Here is a 20,302-nt window from a genome sequence, read left to right on the forward strand (position 1 = left end):
CACCAAAAGAGGTAGGAGTTGTCTTGAACAACTTCCAGTATGGCGTTGTCACAACAAATGATGTTTTATATACATATACACTCACCTAAAGGATTATTAGGAACACCATACTAATACGGTGTTTGACCCCCTTTCGCCTTCAGAACTGCCTTAATTCTACGTGGCATTGATTCAACAAGGTGCTGAAAGCATTCTTTAGAAATGTTGGCCCATATTGATAGGATAGCATCTTGCAGTTGATGGAGATTTGTGGGATGCACATCCAGGGCACGAAGCTCCCGTTCCACCACATCCCAAAGATGCTCTATTGGGTTGAGATCTGGTGACTGTGGGGGCCATTTTAGTACAGTGAACTCATTGTCATGTTCAAGAAACCAATTTGAAATGATTCGAGCTTTGTGACATGGTGCATTATCCTGCTGGAAGTAGCCATCAGAGGATGGGTACATGGTGGTCAAAAAGGGATGGACATGGTCAGAAACAATGCTCAGGTAGGCTGTGGCATTTAAACGATGCCCAATTGGCACTAAGGGGCCTAAAGTGTGCCAAGAAAACATCCCCCACACCATTACACCACCACCACCAGCCTGCAGAGTGTTAATAGGGCATGATGGATCCATGTTCTCATTCTGTTTACGCCAAATTCTGACTCTACCATTTGAATGTCTCAACAGAAATCGAGACTCATCAGACCAGGCAGCATTTTTCCAGTCTTCAACTGTCTAGTTTTGGTGAGCTCGTGCAAATTGTAGACTCTTTTTCCTATTTGTAGTGGAGATGAGTGGTACCCGGTGGGGTCTTCTGCTGTTGTAGCCCATCCGCCTCAAGGTTGTGCGTGTTGTGACTTCACAAATGCTTTGCTGCATACCTCAGTTGTAACGAGTGGTTATTTCAGTCAAAGCTGCTCTTCTATCAGCTTGAATAAGTCGGCCCATTCTCCTCTGACCTCTAGCATCAACAAGGCATTTTTGCCCACAGGACTGCCGCATACTGGATGTTTTTCCCTTTGCACACCATTCTTTGTAAACCCTAGAAATGGTTGTGCGTGAAAATCCCAGTAACTGAGCAGATTGTGAAATACTCAGACCGGCCCGTCTGGCACCAACAACCATGCCACGCTCAAAATTGCTTAAATCACCTTTCTATCCCATTCTGACATTCAGTTTGGAGTTCAGGAGATTGTCTTGACCCGGACCACACCCCTAAATGCATTGAAGCAACTGCCATGTGATTGGTTGATTAGATAATTGCATTAATGAGAAATTGAACAGGTGTTCCTAATAATCCTTTAGGAGAGTGTATATATTTATTTAACAGACATTTTCATCAGAAGTGATATACAAATGAGGATCAGAGCGCAGGGTCAGCCAGTGTCCCTGGAGCTATTGGGGTTAAGGGCCCAACTCTGATATGATTGCTTCACCATTTGTGGGATTTGAACCCATGACCTTCCAAACATGGGCACAGATCCCTAGCTGAGTCACACCCCATCCCACCCCACACTTTTCAGTACTTACTTATATCTTGAGTAGAAACTTAAGGGCTAGCCATATTGCTATAGAATAATTTAATTGAATGTAGACTTAGGAATATATAAAATAAAAATTCAAAAGGCATATATGTTACGCTCTAACAAAGACCATCGACTTCTGTTGCGTAATTGTCATGGGGGGTGCAGAGCGGAAACCAGCTCATTACAATGTTTGCCATTAATGTTTTTTTGTATCTGGGCCCTGATAAGGGGCTGAGCTTTTCCTCCATTTAGGCAATCAGTGCTCTTTTGTGTCTGACACCTCATAGCATCCTGCAGCTTGTTCCACATCTCCTCTGATGAGAGACCTCGCAGGCCAGAGACACGTCCGTGTCTGCCCATGTTAATCTCAGGCAGATTGATCTCTCTGCAGATCCGACTGCACATCTCAGATGTGCTGATGCCATTCTAAAGTAGAAATGCAATAACTAACTAACTATCTAACCAAATAACTACTAAAATCAGAATCATTTATTTGTTGCCAAGTACATTTACATACAGGGAAATTACTCATGCAAACCAATCAACATAATAAAATTGTGCACGTAAATACAACAATAATATTCTGTGCTTAGTGCAAATAATGTGCCTAGTACTGCCTAGTGCATAGTGTAATCTAGCAGTAGGTGGGTTAGGTAGGCTGGGTTGACCAGCTAACTGACAACTTGAGAGTGTGCTGGTTCATTATCACACCATTACCTCTTCATTTGTTTATTGAACTCATTATTAGGATGGTAAATTTATTCAAATGTATCACACCAAGCTGAAAAGGGTAGCCGAATCAGATACGGCATGCCAGAACCACCCACACACCCCCACTCACCACTCCCTCACAGGTGGAGCAGAGTGCAGTGCTGGGAGAGTACTGCAGATCTCACCTGTAGCACACAGATTGCACAGGTCACAACAACTATTTGTCTTTTGTCTCTGGAGACGTTTGACATGGTCTTTTCAGGATAGCATCCATTTAGCTGCAGAGTTATTGCCTTTCAGTCTGAGGTCCTGACCACCCAGGGGCAGGATTTCTGTGTGTGTGTCTGGGTCTGGGTGGGCAGTGTTCGCAGGTACCTAATGAATGAACATGGATTTCTGTCCATCAGTATCTTGATGTCTGTCTGGCTGTGTGCCTAACCCTTTGTGTTGTGTGTGTGCCACTTGCCAGTGCAGTGTAGAAATTGCCATCGTAAGTTAGGCAACCGGTGAGTCACACCCCATGTGATTCACTCACACAAGGCTTAAGACAACCAAAAATACCACAGATGTTTTTTTCTCCTCTTTGTTTTATGAAGCAATTGAAAGGAATTCTGACTACAATGGTTTTGCAGCTTTGAGAACTTCCAAAAGTTTGTTTATTTAAAAAGTGCCAATTAATTAAGCCCAAACCATTGTTGATTTTATGAAGTACTCATTCTCCTTCAAGTGGGACAAATCCCACTGACATTTCATGTGCAAATGCTGGCCTAATTTTTAAATGAATGAAATTTCTTTTCCCCACTGAGAGCATGATTGGAAGGCTGATGTATCCTGGACTGACCAGCATATGAAAACATGAGCGAATCATCATACAGTGTCATATGCAATGGAAATTAATGGTGAACAGCTGTGGCCCTTATCTAGCTGAAAGAGAGGTTCCCTTCGTACCCAGGGGTGGAGGAGGGGCCCTGGCTGCATGCATGGGAAAGCCATGGACCAGCCATTATGTCCACCCTTCTGCTAAGCAAATAGCTCAGGCTGCTCACTGCCCATCTCCCATTCTCCCTGAGCCACATTGTCTGTGTCCCTGCATTTCATTCTGTCAGAAGGACGGCCGGTGAGCAAACAGGGCAGTCCACCATCTCACCCAGTTCCCAGGAGAACCCGTAGCCCCCCAAAGCCGTCAAAGGGCCAGTGAGTCTGTGTCGGGACACTGAATACATTTCTTTAAGCAGGGGGAGGGGGGCAGGGGGCTTTACCTTTGTTACCAAATATTCAGTAAAACATGTCCTAGCAGTCCCAGTGATTTTTACCCCTCCTCTCCTTGCTGATTTGTTATTGGTTACCATATTTGAGAACTCTCTGCTTTATAAACAAGTTCTTCTTGCACCTAGATAATGCCACACGCTGGACAGTCAGAGCCAAGTTGCTGTCAGCATTGGTTGGCGCAGATCAGAGGGGTGTTTTGTTTCCATTGGTGGCCAAGAGATACCGTGTACTGTCAGGGTACATATTACAGACACAAAAAGAAAAAAAGAATCTTTTAACTTAAAGCAAGCAAACATACCATTGCATTGCTAACAAGACCTAAAGAAAATTTATAACTGGACTTCAAGGCTAGATGTGCTGGTTTCATACCATGTCTTGAGCAGAGCTTGGCAAATTCACATTGGAGTTGCTGTTCTTAAAAACAATAGACATTTGTTTCTATGTTTTGTTTTCATTGTTGATTTTTTCAAGCATTAAAAGCCGCACTGGTTTTGCAACCATTTGATACGTCACTAACAAAGTTGGGGCAGTTCAAAAAGCATGTCCAATGCACTCAAATTAGTGTCCTGTAAACTTGTCCACGTAAAAAAATAATTGATACATTGTACTGAATGCTTTACAAGTTATACATATGATGACATATCCTCAAAAGTCAACAGGTGACATGTAAGCTAAGCTCAAGTGTCGTGGGTCTCTACGGTTGTTCTTTAAGCAGGAAAATTGCTAAGGGCATTCATACATCTGAGTAGCTGTCAAATAAAAATAAAGACATTTGTAAAAGTGGTAACGAGGACATAATAGGGCACACAGCTGGATATTTACTTGTTTGCTTTCCAGCTGAAATGTATTAGTCCTGTCAAGCAACAGCTAATGAGTAACTGATGACAGCCCTCTCCCCCCCCCCCCCCCCCCCCAACCCGTCCTGTGACCTCTCATGTCATGTCTGCCTTTCTACAAAATGGGTCACCACGCAGCTCCAAGGGACTCTTTGGTATTTGGTGGCATGATACAGATGCGGGGTCCCTCAGACAGCCTGGGCCTTGCTTAGACATTCCAGAAACTCTATGAACAGAAGCCACATGACTGTTTTCCCATAAAACAAATGCATAGCCACTTCGTTATGTTTTTCCTCAGAAAATAGGAGCTGTAGAATGTTTATGATGAATGTTAGAATGTTTCCCCATTCTTCTGTTTATAGAAAGATTACAGCATTGATACCTTTAACACAGGTCCTGCAACATACAGGTATAGAAGTTATTGAAATGCCCAGCCTCTCTGCTATGACTATGACCTTTATTCTCCACTGCTGCTTTGAAACTAGAGGGAACAGTTTTGCAATTTGCTAATCCTATTTGCATTGAAACAGTGTTAGATTATTGTGGTTCATTTTAAGCGTCATATGTAGGTCGTCTATCAGCTGCAAATACCCATTACACCCTGTTAGCACTGCATAATGGCCTCATTTTCCTGACTCCATGGCATTCATTTGCATAGACATAAGCGACAATGTTTCTAAATAAATAACCTTAAGGTTACTGAGGTGTCAGGATGTTTCTTACGCTTCAGCAAAGAGTTAAACACCTGTAACTGATTCCACTTGTAAACAATTACAAGATGTGAAGAATAATAGTATCCTCTTTATATATGACCCCATTTCAGTTAGCGGCACTGATGTCACTAAGGATTTTGGGCCCCATGAAAGCATATTATATTGGGCCCCCAACTCAGATCAGTTGGCTTATGTTCCAGATTTTTTAGGGTCACACTCACTCAGGGGCCCTTGGAATCAATCTAACTCCCCCCCACTTTACGGCACCCCTGGTTAGTGGTGTAAATCATCAGCGTTGCCACGATACAGTTCGATTTTGATTTTGCAAGGCAGCCATTCAGTATCTGGCAATATCTAAAGAGTTACTGAGATATAATATGGTTCAATTCGATTCAGTAATATACAGTCAATATTTCCAATACTGTGAGACATGAGTGGATTTTTGTGGAATTCATTCTGAATTGAAAAAGCCAGCAATAAATATTACATTTTTTATTTTAACAAAAGAATATGTTGGAAAAACTATGCAAAGTGCTTTAAAATAAAATTAAATAAAAAAACAGAAATGTCTGCACAAAAAAACATTATGTCTTGTACATTATGTACTTGTAATTTTAACAGCAGAAAATTTCTGGAAATGTATCGCTCACACTCTGAAAACATAGGATCATTGCTGTGCTAAACTGCATAAAATATACTGTAATGTACTGGGCCCGGTTTCCCAATAATGGTGACTCCGAGCATCTTACAAAGACTCTAAATATATATCTTACAAAAGGTATTTGTTTTCCTATGTATGTTTCCTGAACAATCTCTTAACAGATTGCTTAAGGGAGAGCTTTTTGAGAGTGACCTTAACAGGCACCAGAACATCTGATTGGTTGACATTGATGGCTGAAGAATTGATTATTCCCTCCACTCAGCACTGCTTGACTGAGGCATGAGAGAAAGTAGTGTTCTTTATAAATATAACACTGCAGGAAATGCTTCAAAATGTTACATTAATCAGAACTGGGGAGGAGCTAAATATAAAATACAGAATAAACAAATTCAATCATCTAATCGTAAATACGATTTTCGCCGAACCCACCTCCCCAGATTGTAGTATCACCATTTTATTTTTATTTGTTTTATAACACACATGCCTGTCATTGATATTGGGACGAGCAATGGCATAATAGCCGAAAGAAAAGTTGCGTTATTGTGTAAATATATGAGAATGTTGAATGTGCTTCAGTATTGACTACTAAGGACTATTCTGGGGTGGTTTTTTGGGGAAAATATATTAGACATATATGTTAACGATCCTGCAGCGTCAACTCTTATCAACCTCATGAACCAAAGTTTCGATATACCGTGACTTTGGTACATTTAGGGAGGCATGTGCATTCCAGGGGCTTCGAAAAGAGGGGAACGTGTCCATCCCAATATAGGCAGAACCCCCCCCCCCATCCTTCCAATTTAATAAATAAAATACGTAATCAACAGCGTGTTCCTTATCTTTCATTATGAATCCCCGCGTTACTGAGGACAATTTGCTGCACATTCAGAGGGCAAGGACGAAAACTAAGAAAGACTGTAGCCATGTATCAGACAAAATAATTTTATCATATGGATCAGCTATTTTTTTAGCTAAGTGATGTTTGGTTATGCAACTGTACCCTTAATGATGTTAGTCTTATTTTAAATGAGCAGTATGAGCCAACAACAGTGATAAGAGACAGCTAAGAGAGGCTCAGACTAACCTTACGAAAGAATATCTTATGGAAGATATACTGAACTAAAAATGTCTTGGGAAACACATAGGTGTGTTAAGGTTTCGGGAAACCAGGCCCAGGTCTCTACTCTCTACTATGGGGAGTCTCTAGGTTGCTTTATGTGAGAGACTTTTTCTCAATTATTTTTTCAGCAGCATTTCAGCATATCATCATAATTTAAATGATATGAATCAATATTTGTTGATGAAATTGTATCATGGTCTTAACAATCGGTATATTGATTATAATCGATAAATTGTTGCACCCCTAGTATCAGCATATATAAAGTATTATTTTCACATCCAGAGATGACAAAAGTATTTAAAAAGTATATATCTACTCACATATTTTTATTCATATGTGATATATGATAGTGGTACTGAATTCATCCTAATGGTGAAACTGTCTTGATCATCATAAGACACCCTGACACATACAGGTGAGCATGTCTGGGCGTCAGAGTGCAGGGTTGGCCAGCATTCAGTGCCTCTGCAGTAATTAGGCTTAAGGGTCTTCTCAAGGGCCCAGCAGCAGCAACAATCTACTAACCTTCCAGTCATGGGAACAGAGTCTTAATCTTCAGAGCCACACACCATCCCATTAATACCTATTACACATATAAGCACCCTTCTTCTGTTAAGTTTCCATCATGGGACACACAATTGTAAACTAAGGCAATCACAACTGCAGTCAGCAAACATACTCCATGAAACAGCAAAAAGGTTGGGTGAGGTAATGCTAGTGATGAATTCAAAATGATGTGACAGTCATTGCAAGGCCCTTGTCAGCAGTGATGAAGCCTGGTATATGGGCTTTAGGTGAGCCATTTGCAGGGGAGGAACTGCCCCTGTCATCCCACACTATCTGCTGAACTGTGCCAAGCACACCTCCCGCTTTTATAAAGCAGTTAAGCATATTGGTACCCTAATTCAGAAACGTCACCCCATTATATTGGATTAGGAGGTCACTGTGTTGGATTTGGGGTTCTCTGAATTAATGAATGGATTCTCGATTAGTTCATATCTGGGAAATTTGAGGTAATTCCATGGGGAAGGACGGAGGAACTCCTGCACTTTTAAAAAATCATTTTCCTTGTCACTCAACACTTTTTTTTATGGAAGTAAAAATGCAATTAAGGAAAGTTGAGGGTAAACTGGCCTCTCACGTAGTTTGACTCAACCTACTAATTTTTTTAACATGCCACTCAATCTGAAAGGTGCTGTCCTGGTTACAAAGCTCAGATGAAGCACTCAGTTTATAATAGATTATATATTATTGATATAGTTCCTCAATATTCACTTACACTCAATATTTGTAACTAAATACTCAGAGAAGTGAATGACTGTGATGATCCTGAACAGGCAACCCAAACCTAAATGTAATAATAGCTTAAAAGGAGTATTGTACTGAGCATCAAACCATACAGTAAAATGTAGTTTATATTCTTAGTTGCACTCAGAAGAAAAGGCAAGGCATACTTCCATTGTGTACGTTTTAAAATCGAGATTGATTGATGTAACTATTATTAACCTAACTTACAGTAGGATAATATGCACACATCTTGCTCTGCATACTACAGTGGGGTAGTTCTAGGACTTCAGGGTCCAGCTTCATATCCTTAAGCACATTTTAAAATTTCCTACAGTCCTTTAAAAATCTGTATCACTTCATTCCCTTTCATGGCTATAGCATTAGTGTGTAGAACTAGCAGCTTGGCGGCTGTTTAATGTTCTCAGTATTAGGAAATATCTTTTGACAGCTACCATCACTCCTGATATTCCTCCTATATGATATAATATATAAATAAAGAAGACAATGTGTCTAGGTGCCTAGCAACAGAAAACATGTGACGTAATTCCCTTGCTGTGACTGACTGATGTTTGTGGATAATTCATCATGTGCGAAAGCACAAGGGAAAGGCAGGTTGGTATTGGGTGCTGACGTGATGCACAGAAGGCAGGCCTCTTACTGTGATCGACAGGCACCATTCACACCTGGCAATGACGGGAGTCTGTCCTGTAAACAGTGAACTGGAATTTCACATTATCCTGAGAGGTTGGGCCCCTCAAGGCCACCCACAACTTGTCCGCAGCTTGCCCTTGTTACAGGTGACCTTTCTACTGTATTTTTCGGACAAAATAAAATAACCACTTTCAGTTAGGTATTGTGTGCAGGTAAATTATTGCATTATTCACTCTTATAAGTGTGATGTAATAAATATTGTCTGATGACTCTTGACTGAATAAGCAGTAAGAAAATGACTAGATTTAAAATAAATAGCTATAATTATAATGTAATATTATGTAAAAAATAATGTCATATTTTAATATTCAAAAGGCCAGTAAATATTGAGAATCACACATAGTTATACGTTTTTTGATGAACTTACCTTAGTTATCTGTGATTTCTTAATTAATTTAAGTTCTTATGTTCTTTTAGGTCTAAGTCAGATATAAAACTAAAATGTTTGTAATGATAAAGCATTTCCACAAGTGACATGATTTTCAATCCCAGGGGTCTTATGACAAGTTAAATCTCCACAATATAATGCATGAACAAGCTCCAGAAATGAGTGTCTAGTTTTTGTCTTCTTCCTGTCTTTGTGTGTTGATTCCATTACTTTTATGATACAGGTTCACTTGCTGCATTGACGAAGCCCAATATGATGTTGCCTTTATTTTTAGCAACTTTTCAAAATATAAGATTGAAACTTTTGAGTGCCTGTGAAGCTGAACTCAAGAGACAACATGTCAAGAAACTTATGAAACTGTCAGCGTTCCCCTGGTCGGCTTAAAATAACTCTATGTCCGTTGACACTCTCTCTTAAATCCCTTGTTTGGTTTCCAGAAACTCCCACGCCAAGCAGGATCTTACATGTGTGTGTATGCAGAATACTTGTGATTTTATCCTTCACTTTTACTCCCAGGTGCACGATCAGTTTTTTCCCAGTATATTTTCCATCTTAACTGGTGTGGTTCTTATTGCTAAAATGTCATGACAGCAGTAAGAACAGTGAGAAAATCAGGCTGTAGATGACAGTTCCAGATATGTACATACTGTGAATTATTTATATTATTATTGCCACATCAAACTCACCCAAGACAGTAGATCAGACCATCTCAGACATACCCTCCAAACAAATCACAGATGACTCCATTACATCTCCCAGGAAAATCCTTTAAAAATTAGGTTTCTATAGGACATTGTTAACCGTGACAGGAAATGGATGTTACCTTACAATAGTGGAGTCATTCAGTTAATAGCAAACTAATACTGTATTATGCAAGTGTGGTGCAAAAATCAGTGGCCTGAATTTCAGCATTTTCGCTAGATTTCACTAGGAGAACGAGAGACTGGAGTGAACTGTTTCACACACACATTACAGTGAACCCTGTGACTGCATGGAAGGACAATGTAAATTATACACAGAAGAGTCTGATCACAGTCCAGTTCATCTAAGAGCATGGTCACAATATTTTTTTAGTCATTTTACCTGTATTTCCATAGGGTGAGAATTCTTAAAATGGGACACTGATCATTATCACTTGGGACACAGTGTGTTTGCCATCTAATCGGATGTCAATCAAATTAACTTTAACAATTGTCCACTTTAAGGAGCTTGGAGTTTACACCTGTGCATGCATATATTATGTTTATTACTTATAGTTAAAGTTAGGGCTTGGTAGGGGTTAAGGATGTCATACGTGAGATTAGGGTTATGCCCATAGAAATGAATGTCCCCACATATATATGAAAACAACTTGTGTGTGGGTTTGTGCACACACACATACCATTTCCACTGTAAATAAAACCTTTTACATGTAATCCCCTTAATTTAGCCTATTAAGTTAGTATTGGGCTAATTATAAGCAGCAGGTTATTTATTGTAGTTGTTCCATTTAGCCATTTTCGATATCCACCTGTTTAAATTTTTTTAAATAATTTAATAGTCATAGTAATAAGTACACAATAAATCAATCGCATTTTTTATTATATTTATCGCATAAAACAGTTTATCAATTAAAATGATACTATTTAAATGACAGTGCAACTATAGCTCATGGTGGAAGATCAGCAGTTAGTTGCCTTTAAAATTTACGTTGAAAGTTGTATGTAATCAAGTTATGCGGATTCAGTGAAAAATCATATCCTATAATCACATTATAAATAATTATCCATGTTTTTTGCGTCATTGTGTAATAATGACCATGTCCGATATGCTGCGATACTTTTTATATATAACGTTGGGAGCCACTAGTAGCCTTAGTATTCCTTCATTTCCGACACACACACACATATATATATATATATATATATATATATATATATATATATATATATATATATATATATATATATATATATATAGTGAGATACCGGTCGCTTTTGGTAAACTGTTGGAGTATATGTATTTGCTAGGAGAGAAATGGTAAATCGGCTCACTGATCAAACCCTTGAAATAGGCAAAGTAGAATTACTGTTTGGTAAGACTGGTTTCCAGAGATCACCCAGGAAAACGTTCTACTTGGGTGTTCCGCACATTAGAAGTTAAACCAAAAAACCCAGTAATTAGTTATTTTCTTGGTTGTGTTTAGCCGCTTTCATGCAACTATACATGCAATTTAATGTTACTTCTGATATGAAATACCGAATTCAACCTATTTTACATTGATAACACTATATTACGTTACTAAATAAGACGATGGCATCTTTTTTTTCGTTTTTAAATATGCAAATAATCCGACTCGTAAGAAATGTAATTAAATCGGCTTACCAAAGTAAAAGGATAAACAAACCTCCCTCTGGATAAACGCTGATGTTGTTGCTATAACAACATCAAAAGGGTCAGCCTGTGGCAATGGTATATCGCTATAAGTGACACATGAACGCCTTTTTGTGTCCCTCTGTGGGTGGGAAACCCGTGTAGCTGACATCTAAACTTTATATCCTAAACTGTATATCCTCATTCAGATATAAAGTTAAATTGCATAAGAATAATCAAGTGACACAATTTTGTACAATTTTTATGAATAAGAAGAGTACTGGAAAAACATTTAGTCCAAAAAATATGTCAATATCAGTTTTACATGGATAACGAAATAAGTGTTTCATAATATGTCATGATATTGTTAAAACCAGTTAATTGTATAAAATATTGTTTGTTATTAATTATGTTAGTAATTATTTTCTAAAGTTTCAATTCAACAATACATGCCAACCTATAGTTGTATATTTCAAATAAACAGAAAAATATCTATTTATTTCCCAATGTAACGTTTATTGTGCTATAATGAAGGCAGCCATTCCTATTTTATATTTGGTGGACCTGGCTGAGGTCACTCCTCTATCAAGGGATCTGAAATGAACTACGTGGGTTTACACTCATTTAATGAGCAATTGACAAAACTGGGGACTTGCATTAGTACTGAAATGGGACAGAATGAATAATTTAAAAACCATTATCCCTTCTGTTTGCCCAAGACCAATTCCATCTTCCTCTGGAAATAGAAAGCATCAAATGAAGAGGAAGTTATTGCCAAGATGGTGATGATGCTCAAGACGATAATGTTATTGTTATTATAAGACATTTTTTATTTCTGTAATTCTGATAGCAGTTTCCCGCATTTATTGCTTTGTAGACTGCTTCTACAATGTCTGAAATGTTATCTGAAAAGTTATGAAACGAAAGGTTTCCATATTAATATAGCACAGGAATCGCAATATTTTATGATAAAACAATAAATAGTCATAATTTTTATTGGTTCGTTCTGAAGCTGCTCGTGTGGAAGTAGGAAGGAACCACAGGTTCAGTTCAGAAATCGATTTGAGATGCTCGAAGACTCACATGACATCGTATTTGTTACTATTACACCAACTACAGCAGTGTTGTAGGGCTTTTGGTTATACGGCCATATGTCTAATTACTTTAGTAAAATTAAGATATCGAATATATGACACATAAAATCGTTTAACTGAGCAGTTACCAAGAGGGTAACAAATGTCTGTACATGAAAATCCATAGAAATTTTTCAATTAAAACTAAACAAAAATGCTCAGAAAGAAGCAACAACAAAAAATACAAAATTTACTTTGGTTGTCTTGGAATATCGGTATAAATAATTTTATCTGTCGTGTGTGCATCTATCTGCCCAAATATTTGTGGAATTGTTCCACTAAATACTGAAATAAATATAGAATGTCTAATTGTCAATTGGCATCACGCATTGACAATGGCCGGTTAGACAGCAGCATCAGATTGTAAACCAGAGATCTGACACGACCAAGCTCCAAACTGGATTTTTCCTTAACAGTTACCAACACGAGTTAAAACTGAATCAAAATTGTTAGATACACGGACCGACCAATTAACAGCATGCATGTCCTTATTCTACGTACTTTTTAAAAATCAATTCCAATTCCAAAAACTTCCTACCTGACACAGATCCGGATGTTGCATATTACACCGCGCCAAACTCCAGTGGTAACGCTTCTCCTGTGAGCCACTGCAGATGGTCGAAGTCATCCCGGCATTTATTTGAGCTCAAACGCCACTGTTGACTTTAGCACAAAGCAAAGCTTTCACTGCCCTGCTAGTTAAAAAAAAAGATTATTTTACCAAGATATCGATCAGTGTACCGTAAAAAAATCAGCTCAGCATTACAGGTATGTTTAAATTGAAATGTACATGTGGCGTCTGTGTAATTTGCCGACAGGCAACGTTTGCCAATTTTAAGTTGACATTCCTGTAACATGGTTTTTAGAAATAGGTCACACACCCTACTGGTGTTTATGTGGATACTGATATTGCCTGGTTAACGAATGTTTGTTTTATTTCAGATTGCAACCATCTAATGCAGAGATATGCACCAACAAACCCACCACTATAGGAGTCCTCTTGGATGAGTTTGGTATGAACTGCAATAGAAGATATAAAAAGCTGGCCGAGTTTTTTAACATCCCACGTGTGCTGATAGCTTTTATTGTGTAAGTGCTTAATTCCCGAATAATGAAACCATTAGGTGCGAAGGAGAAATTGTGGGATTTAGAAGTGTCCATTAAAAATGTATATGAATATGTGCGTTGCATATACCTATACATTATCTCTCACTATAGTGAATCCAAAGCAATCCGGTTATTCTCCTACCCTGTAAAATTGTACTACGCAAAAATGGGGCACATTTCATAGGAAATTAAATTTTTTTCGGGTCACCGATTTGAAAGCGAGACGAGATTCAGACATGTGGAGTAAAAGAAAGAAATATTTATACCTAATCTTGTCCAAGCTCCTTGCCAATCAGGAAAATAATACAAAAAATAATAAACCTGGAATTTACTTCTTTGGGAAAGTAGGCCCTAGGTGAAAAAAAGTATTATAAAATAAAATTCTGCGATTAAGCTTCGTACGCAAAGAAGATAGAATTACGAAGAACGCAGATTCATTCATATGAAGTAATGCTTTAATAAATATTCCATGAAAATATATTCATTCGTTTTGCACAAAATGTTTAATGTAAACATTAACTGATCATCGATCTTTGTATCCTGTTTTTTCAGCAATGTTACTGAATGTAGGTCTTAAATCTGATTCCTAACATTATGATACAATTTTCCGATAGGTTTTTATATATATATATAGGCCTATATGGCCTTTTAAAGTGTTATGCAAAAAATGTATTAATTACGCATGTAACTAACTTTCCGATATATTTCGCAATAACGTGCAGTGGTCTGAAAAAATGTACAATTAATAGAAAAGGATGTGTTCACGAAGTTTACGTTTATTATTATTATTATTATTACTATTATTATTAGATAGCACGCATTACCTGCACGAGACAAAGTTTTTTGACCATCGTCATGAAAAGAATTTGGAGAAATACAGTACATCCATTTATGCAATATTGAATTGGCCCATATTTGTTTTTTTTCTAAACAAATTGATTCTTTCTATGTTACACCAATAATAATAATAATAATAATAATAAACACTTTAAATTCATTCTTGTTATTTATAATACACAAAACCATCCTTAAGCATAAAGCAATACTTTTTTGTTTAAAGGCCTTCAGTCTTGTCAAATTGTCTTATAAATTAGATTACTACTATTTCCTTCTTTTACAGCAATTTATTTTAAAATGCAGTTTACTTCTGATGCATCTTAAAACCTAGAAAAACATATGAACAAATCGTGCCTGAACACTTTTCATAATATATATATATATATATATATATATATATATATATATATATATATACACATACATATATACATACACAGACACACACACACACACACTCACACAGGTTGAGTTTTGATGGCGAAAGCTTATGTGAAAATGCATGTGCATAAACAGTCAATTTACACATACTGTATATACAAATCACCAAAAAATCATGAAGAGTTCATTATTGGTCTGGAACAAACACCTTGGTAGTAATAAGCATCAGGGGGAATTTGCGAGGGGTCCAGGCCAGTTCTGCTTGTCATCTGACCTGATAAGGCTCCTGCCACAGGCGAGCCATACCCAGAATATTGCATCATCTGTTCATAGCTCTTTAAGTCCATTTTATGATGCTGCTGGTCAGAGGACATCAGATTATTAATGGAGAAAGGATGATCAAAAGAATAGTGATGTTCCGCCTTTAGGTGGGCCTCATGAGCGAGGGCCCCGTGATGCTGTGACATTGTGTGATGTGTTGTAGAGGCCACCTGCTCCGGGCTCAGAACCTGACATGACTTCTCATCTGATTTCTTGTCTTTTGAAGACTTATTGGAGCGGGGAGTTTCATTTTCATTGCTGCTTTCAGAGCTACTGCTAGAGCCATTCTCCAAAGCCTTACTGCCCGACTCCTTGCAGCGTATCCTCTCACATTTGAAGCGCTTCTGTCTCCTTAAGTAGCAACCATTCTCAAACATATTCCCGGAGTCTGGGTGCAGGGTCCAAAATGAGCCTTTTCCCGGCTTATCTGGAGATCTGGGCACTTTTATGAAACAGTCGTTGAAAGACAATGAATGTCGGATAGAGTTCTGCCAACGCTGTTGGTTCTGGCGATAAAAAGGAAAGAGGTCCATGATCCACTGATAGATTTCACTCAGTGTGAGCATCTTGTTCGATGATTGTTGGATGGCCATGGTAATCAAGGAGATGTAGGAGTAGGGGGGTTTGGCATGAGTGTAGCTTCGCCGGTACGTTTTTGGGTCCCTCGTCCTGATAGTGGACTGCCCGTACATGGGACTCATGGCATTCATGTTCGGGTAAGATGTGAGTGAGTTCATGGAAGGAGGCTGCACCGGCATGGAGCTCATTCCTGGGCTTAGCGCTGCGCCCATGGTCGCCATCCCAGTTCCCATCCCGTTCATGACCCCGGCACCTGCTGTCATGCTATTCATTGACGGGCTCATAGCTGTGTTCATATATGACATGTTAACAGAATTGCCTGTCATGTTTCCACTGCCATTCATGCCCGGCATACTCAGGTAGGCACCCACAGAGTTCATTCCTAGCCCTGCATTCATGTTCCCGACAGAGGAGTAACACTGGAAGAAAAAGGCAAAGTTTTGCTTAGTTACTTATGTACTCAAAATATTCAAAATTGTCTGTATATTTCAGATAAATAATTCTAGTGGCGGAACATCTAAGACTATGAGCAAAAGTAGGCTATAAATTTAAGGTAACATTGGAAAATAACGTCATAACTGGAAATGCCAATGTAAGCTATTTAAACCAACCGTAAACATATAGTATATAGCACGCGTGTGTTCGAACAGAAACAATACACCGTGAATTAATTTATACAAAATTAAAAGTGTAAAATGTTTAATTACGTTTGTTGTTGTACATAAAAGTATGCAACGAAACCAAAACGAAATTTTAAACAATCCCCTTAAAAGGGTGATGTTAAAGTTTTTGAACGAGAAAAACGTCTGCGAGTTAAACAACTGTAAGAGTCACGGCTGCAGAAATAAAACTTCTCCAAACACAGCTATCCTAACTGTGTTATGATAGTACATAGTAGATCTCATGGAGGATTGGGAGCTGTTTCCAGTCAATATTTGATTACAAAGTTAATATTATCTCAGGGCTAATATTTAGTTGTATACTCGAAAATAAATATATATAAGCTCTACCAACCTCGGGTTCGCCGTAATAGGTGCTCCAGTCTGAATGATCATGTCCTTCCATTTTAACAGCACCCAGCATTGTAGACGTTTGAAAGCAGAATAATCCAACAATTTGCCCTTGGTGGCACGGCGAATAAATAGGTCCTTGAAATAAAATGTGTGGGATCACTGTATACACTGGTTTTGAGACTACGATCCCGTCAAGGAGCGGTGCATTTGTGCGTTTGAGCTCACGGTGTCCACTGGCACTATAAAGCGGCAGATGATGACAGCGGTTGAGTGACGTTCACTCTCGGCTACTGGGATATGCCGTGATATAGCTCCCTGCTCCAAGACAACCGCCAACCCCTTTCTTTACGTTGCCCCATTAAAATAACTAGTTCACACCTAAGCGAGACTCCTCTGTTTGACCCTTTGTCATACACATGTGCTAAGAACAAACCATTTTCAAAAGATTCTTTAAAATATAGTCTGATTTATTACTTTTAGATAAAGGCCTTTAAAACAGTTACGGGAGTTTTTTTTTAACATGTGATCGTTGTCCTCGTTGCATTTTGGGCTTTCTTACGCGACTTCGTTATCATTTTCTGTGTTTTATCCGGCAGAACTACAGTCTTAAGATTTGAATATGACATGAGATTGTTCACTTTATAGCTTTCTTAAATTAGCAAGCAGTGTTTTAATGGTTAAAGCATTTAAATTCACAAACATAGCGATCGATGTTGTTTTTGCTAATTACATATTTGAATACACATTGCCACATTGAATTCACCCGTAGCCTAAATAATCTGGTCGTTGCATCTAATTTAAACCCAGAGACAATTGACATGTATTATGTATTAATTACATTTAATCGTTGCTATAATTAAAATACGATTGCGACGGATAGCTTAAAGATAAAGATGAATTTTATGCAGTGTTTAGTTTTTTTTTTTTTTTACATACCAATAATAATGTGAGGTTGTTTAATATAGTCACTTCGTCGTGGAAGGACTAGAACACCAAATCAAGGCAATTTATAGTTTCAGAATTTCGAAACAAAGTAAATACTGAGTAATCATACAAGAGTAAAGTGAGCGAGGTTAAAGTTTGGTATGATGAAATATTTTAAATTTCACTCTAAATTACCAGAAATAACAGGGCTTATAGTCAGAAAAACAGGTTCATTTGACAAGATCTGAACTAGTTTTAAAAAAAAAAAATCAGTCTGTGATGCCATTTGGATAATCAACCCCTCAGTGACCACTGATGACTAGTTTTCCAGTTTCCCTGAAACCGCAGGAGTTTGACGATTGATGGGTTAATAAGTGTTAAGATTATCGGTTGAAAGCGCACTCTATAAACTATATCAATTAGGCCTAATTAAATAATTGATCTTTCATAAATGGATTTTAATGTTATACTGTTTAGACTACCACTACTACTGCTACATCATCAGTATCATCATCATCATCATCATCATCATCATCATCATTATTATTATTAGTAGTAGTAGTAGTAGTAGTAGTAGTAGTTACTGGACCGTAGTACAAAATACGAAGGAAATGCGTGTTGAGTGGATTTTCAATAAAGTTTGAGAGCGCCCTCTGTTGGTCATAATACTTCTACTGAAAGTAGCCAATACAAGATCATTTATTATACTTTTACAATACAATAGAAGGCTAATCAGAAGGCATGGTGGTGCAGTGGTTAGCGCTGTTGCCTCGCACCTCTGGGACCTGGGTTCGAGTCTCCGCCTGGGTCACATGTGCGTGGAGTTTGCATGTTCTCCCCGTTTCGTCGTGTGGTTTCCTCCGGGTACTCTGGTTTCCCCCCACAGTCCAAAGACATGCTGAGGCTAATTGGCGTTGCTAAATTGCCCTTAGGTGTGCATGTGTGGGTGGCTGGTGTGTGAGTGTGCCCTGCGATGGGCTGGCCCCCCATCCAGGGTTGTTCCCTGCCTCGTGCCCGTTGCTTCCGGGATAGGATCCGGACCCCCCGCGACCCAGTAGGATAAGCGGGTTGGACAATGGATGGATGGATAGAAGGCTAATCAGACCTGCATATACACTCCAAAATTCTCCACATATCGTAAGCATGGTAGTAATACATTTTTGCATGTTTATTTTATGCAAACCAAACTAACAGAAGATTTATACTGTCATGATTAACTTGACAGTTTTGATGTGAGTAAATTATTGTCAGGCCTTGAAAAGAATAGAAAAATGGCTAAGTATTCAATTTTGTAGACGCTTTCTGCTGCAGTTAACAATGGTGAACATTGAAAGCAGAGCTTCAAATGTGTTATAAACACAACTAATATAACCGCACCTGAGAAGTTTCTTTGTTCAAAGAAAGCACAGCAAGTGGAGCTTAAGCACAACCCTGTAATTACGCAGAAAAAAACACACCCTCTGTTTGTACATTCCACATACATACAGACACAGACAATCATGGTGTCGCACCAGCCCACCAAATTTTTAAGGTTGTTTACATGGTAATATGGATATCAGTCCCTGGGGAACGTATTTGATCTTCAGCCTGAGGGCAGTACTGGTCAACCAATTAGGTGACATTGGCAGCCGCCAATCTCTGACGGGATGATGACTTAGCAAACTGTTGGCATTCACCACCACCCACCCCCCACCCTTGGCTGAGGAGCATGTAGAGTGCCGTTTGCAGTGTACTGTCCAAGACAAACTGAAATTCAGTGGTGAAGTTCACCCTGGTCTCCACATGGGTTTCAATCAGCAACAGTTTCTATAATCCATCTCTCAAAAAGCATCAGGCTGAAACCAGCACCTACCTACTGCTGTAAGACTAGTCAGTAAGCCTTCTAGTATACTGAAGTCTGAAAGAAAAAACATGGAAACAAACACTAGCAGTTCAAGAAAATACCAGGCTAATATAAGTCAATCAGAAAGGTTACCATGAAAGATCAATTTAGTCAGATACAGATTAGCCTCAGCGATAGCTTCAGAGACAGGTTTGCTTCCGAGACTTCAGATACAATTTGGTTACAATTTGGTATAGAATATTGGTTAGTTTCAGAATCATGTAGGGTAGCTTAAGCAATAGCTAAGTTTAGAGACAGATTTGCTTCAAATATTCAGTATGATCCTAAAAAGGAGGACACCTGTGCTGAAAATAGAGGATTAAGGCTCAAAACGAAAAGCTGTTCGTGGGGGACTACGGAAGCTGTGAACCGGCAGCCTGGTTTGGGGTAAGGCTACAGAAGCTGTGAACAGTACATTGATCTAGAAAATGGTCCCCTTATCTCAATAGCATAGCTTCAAAAAAAAATTGTCAGCATGGCTGTTTTCGGGTTCTGTAGTATGCATTTTTGGATGCTTCACGTTTTTTGTGTGACCAGGGGTGAGAGACAGTGGCATTAGTTGTT

At 38.6% G+C, this 20,302-nt stretch overlaps 1 protein-coding gene across 5 annotated transcripts in view; it reads right to left on the bottom strand.

Moving 5' to 3' along the window:
• Positions 1–17,208, bottom strand: part of LOC111859255 (hepatocyte nuclear factor 3-beta-like) — a 30,100-nt gene extending 12,892 nt beyond the window's left edge. Inside the window, exons 1-3 of one of the 5 annotated variants that reach the window (XM_023841779.2) lie at positions 16,934–17,208; positions 13,679–16,338; positions 13,233–13,389 (exon numbers count right to left, since the gene is read on the bottom strand). In XM_023841779.2, coding sequence (XP_023697547.2) covers positions 15,193–16,338; positions 16,934–17,002 — 1,215 coding nt within the window. In that variant the 5' untranslated portion in view covers positions 17,003–17,208 and the 3' untranslated portion in view covers positions 13,233–13,389; positions 13,679–15,192. The remainder of the gene's footprint in view (positions 1–13,232; positions 13,390–13,678; positions 16,339–16,933) is intronic. The other 4 variants (XM_023841778.2, XM_023841777.2, XM_072702837.1 and 1 more) reach the window with 4 other exon arrangements.
• Positions 17,209–20,302: the final 3,094 nt, after the last annotated feature.

The sequence above is a fragment of the Paramormyrops kingsleyae genome, chromosome 19 (assembly GCF_048594095.1).
Source record: "Paramormyrops kingsleyae isolate MSU_618 chromosome 19, PKINGS_0.4, whole genome shotgun sequence".
NCBI classification, from domain to species: domain Eukaryota; kingdom Metazoa; phylum Chordata; class Actinopteri; order Osteoglossiformes; family Mormyridae; genus Paramormyrops; species Paramormyrops kingsleyae.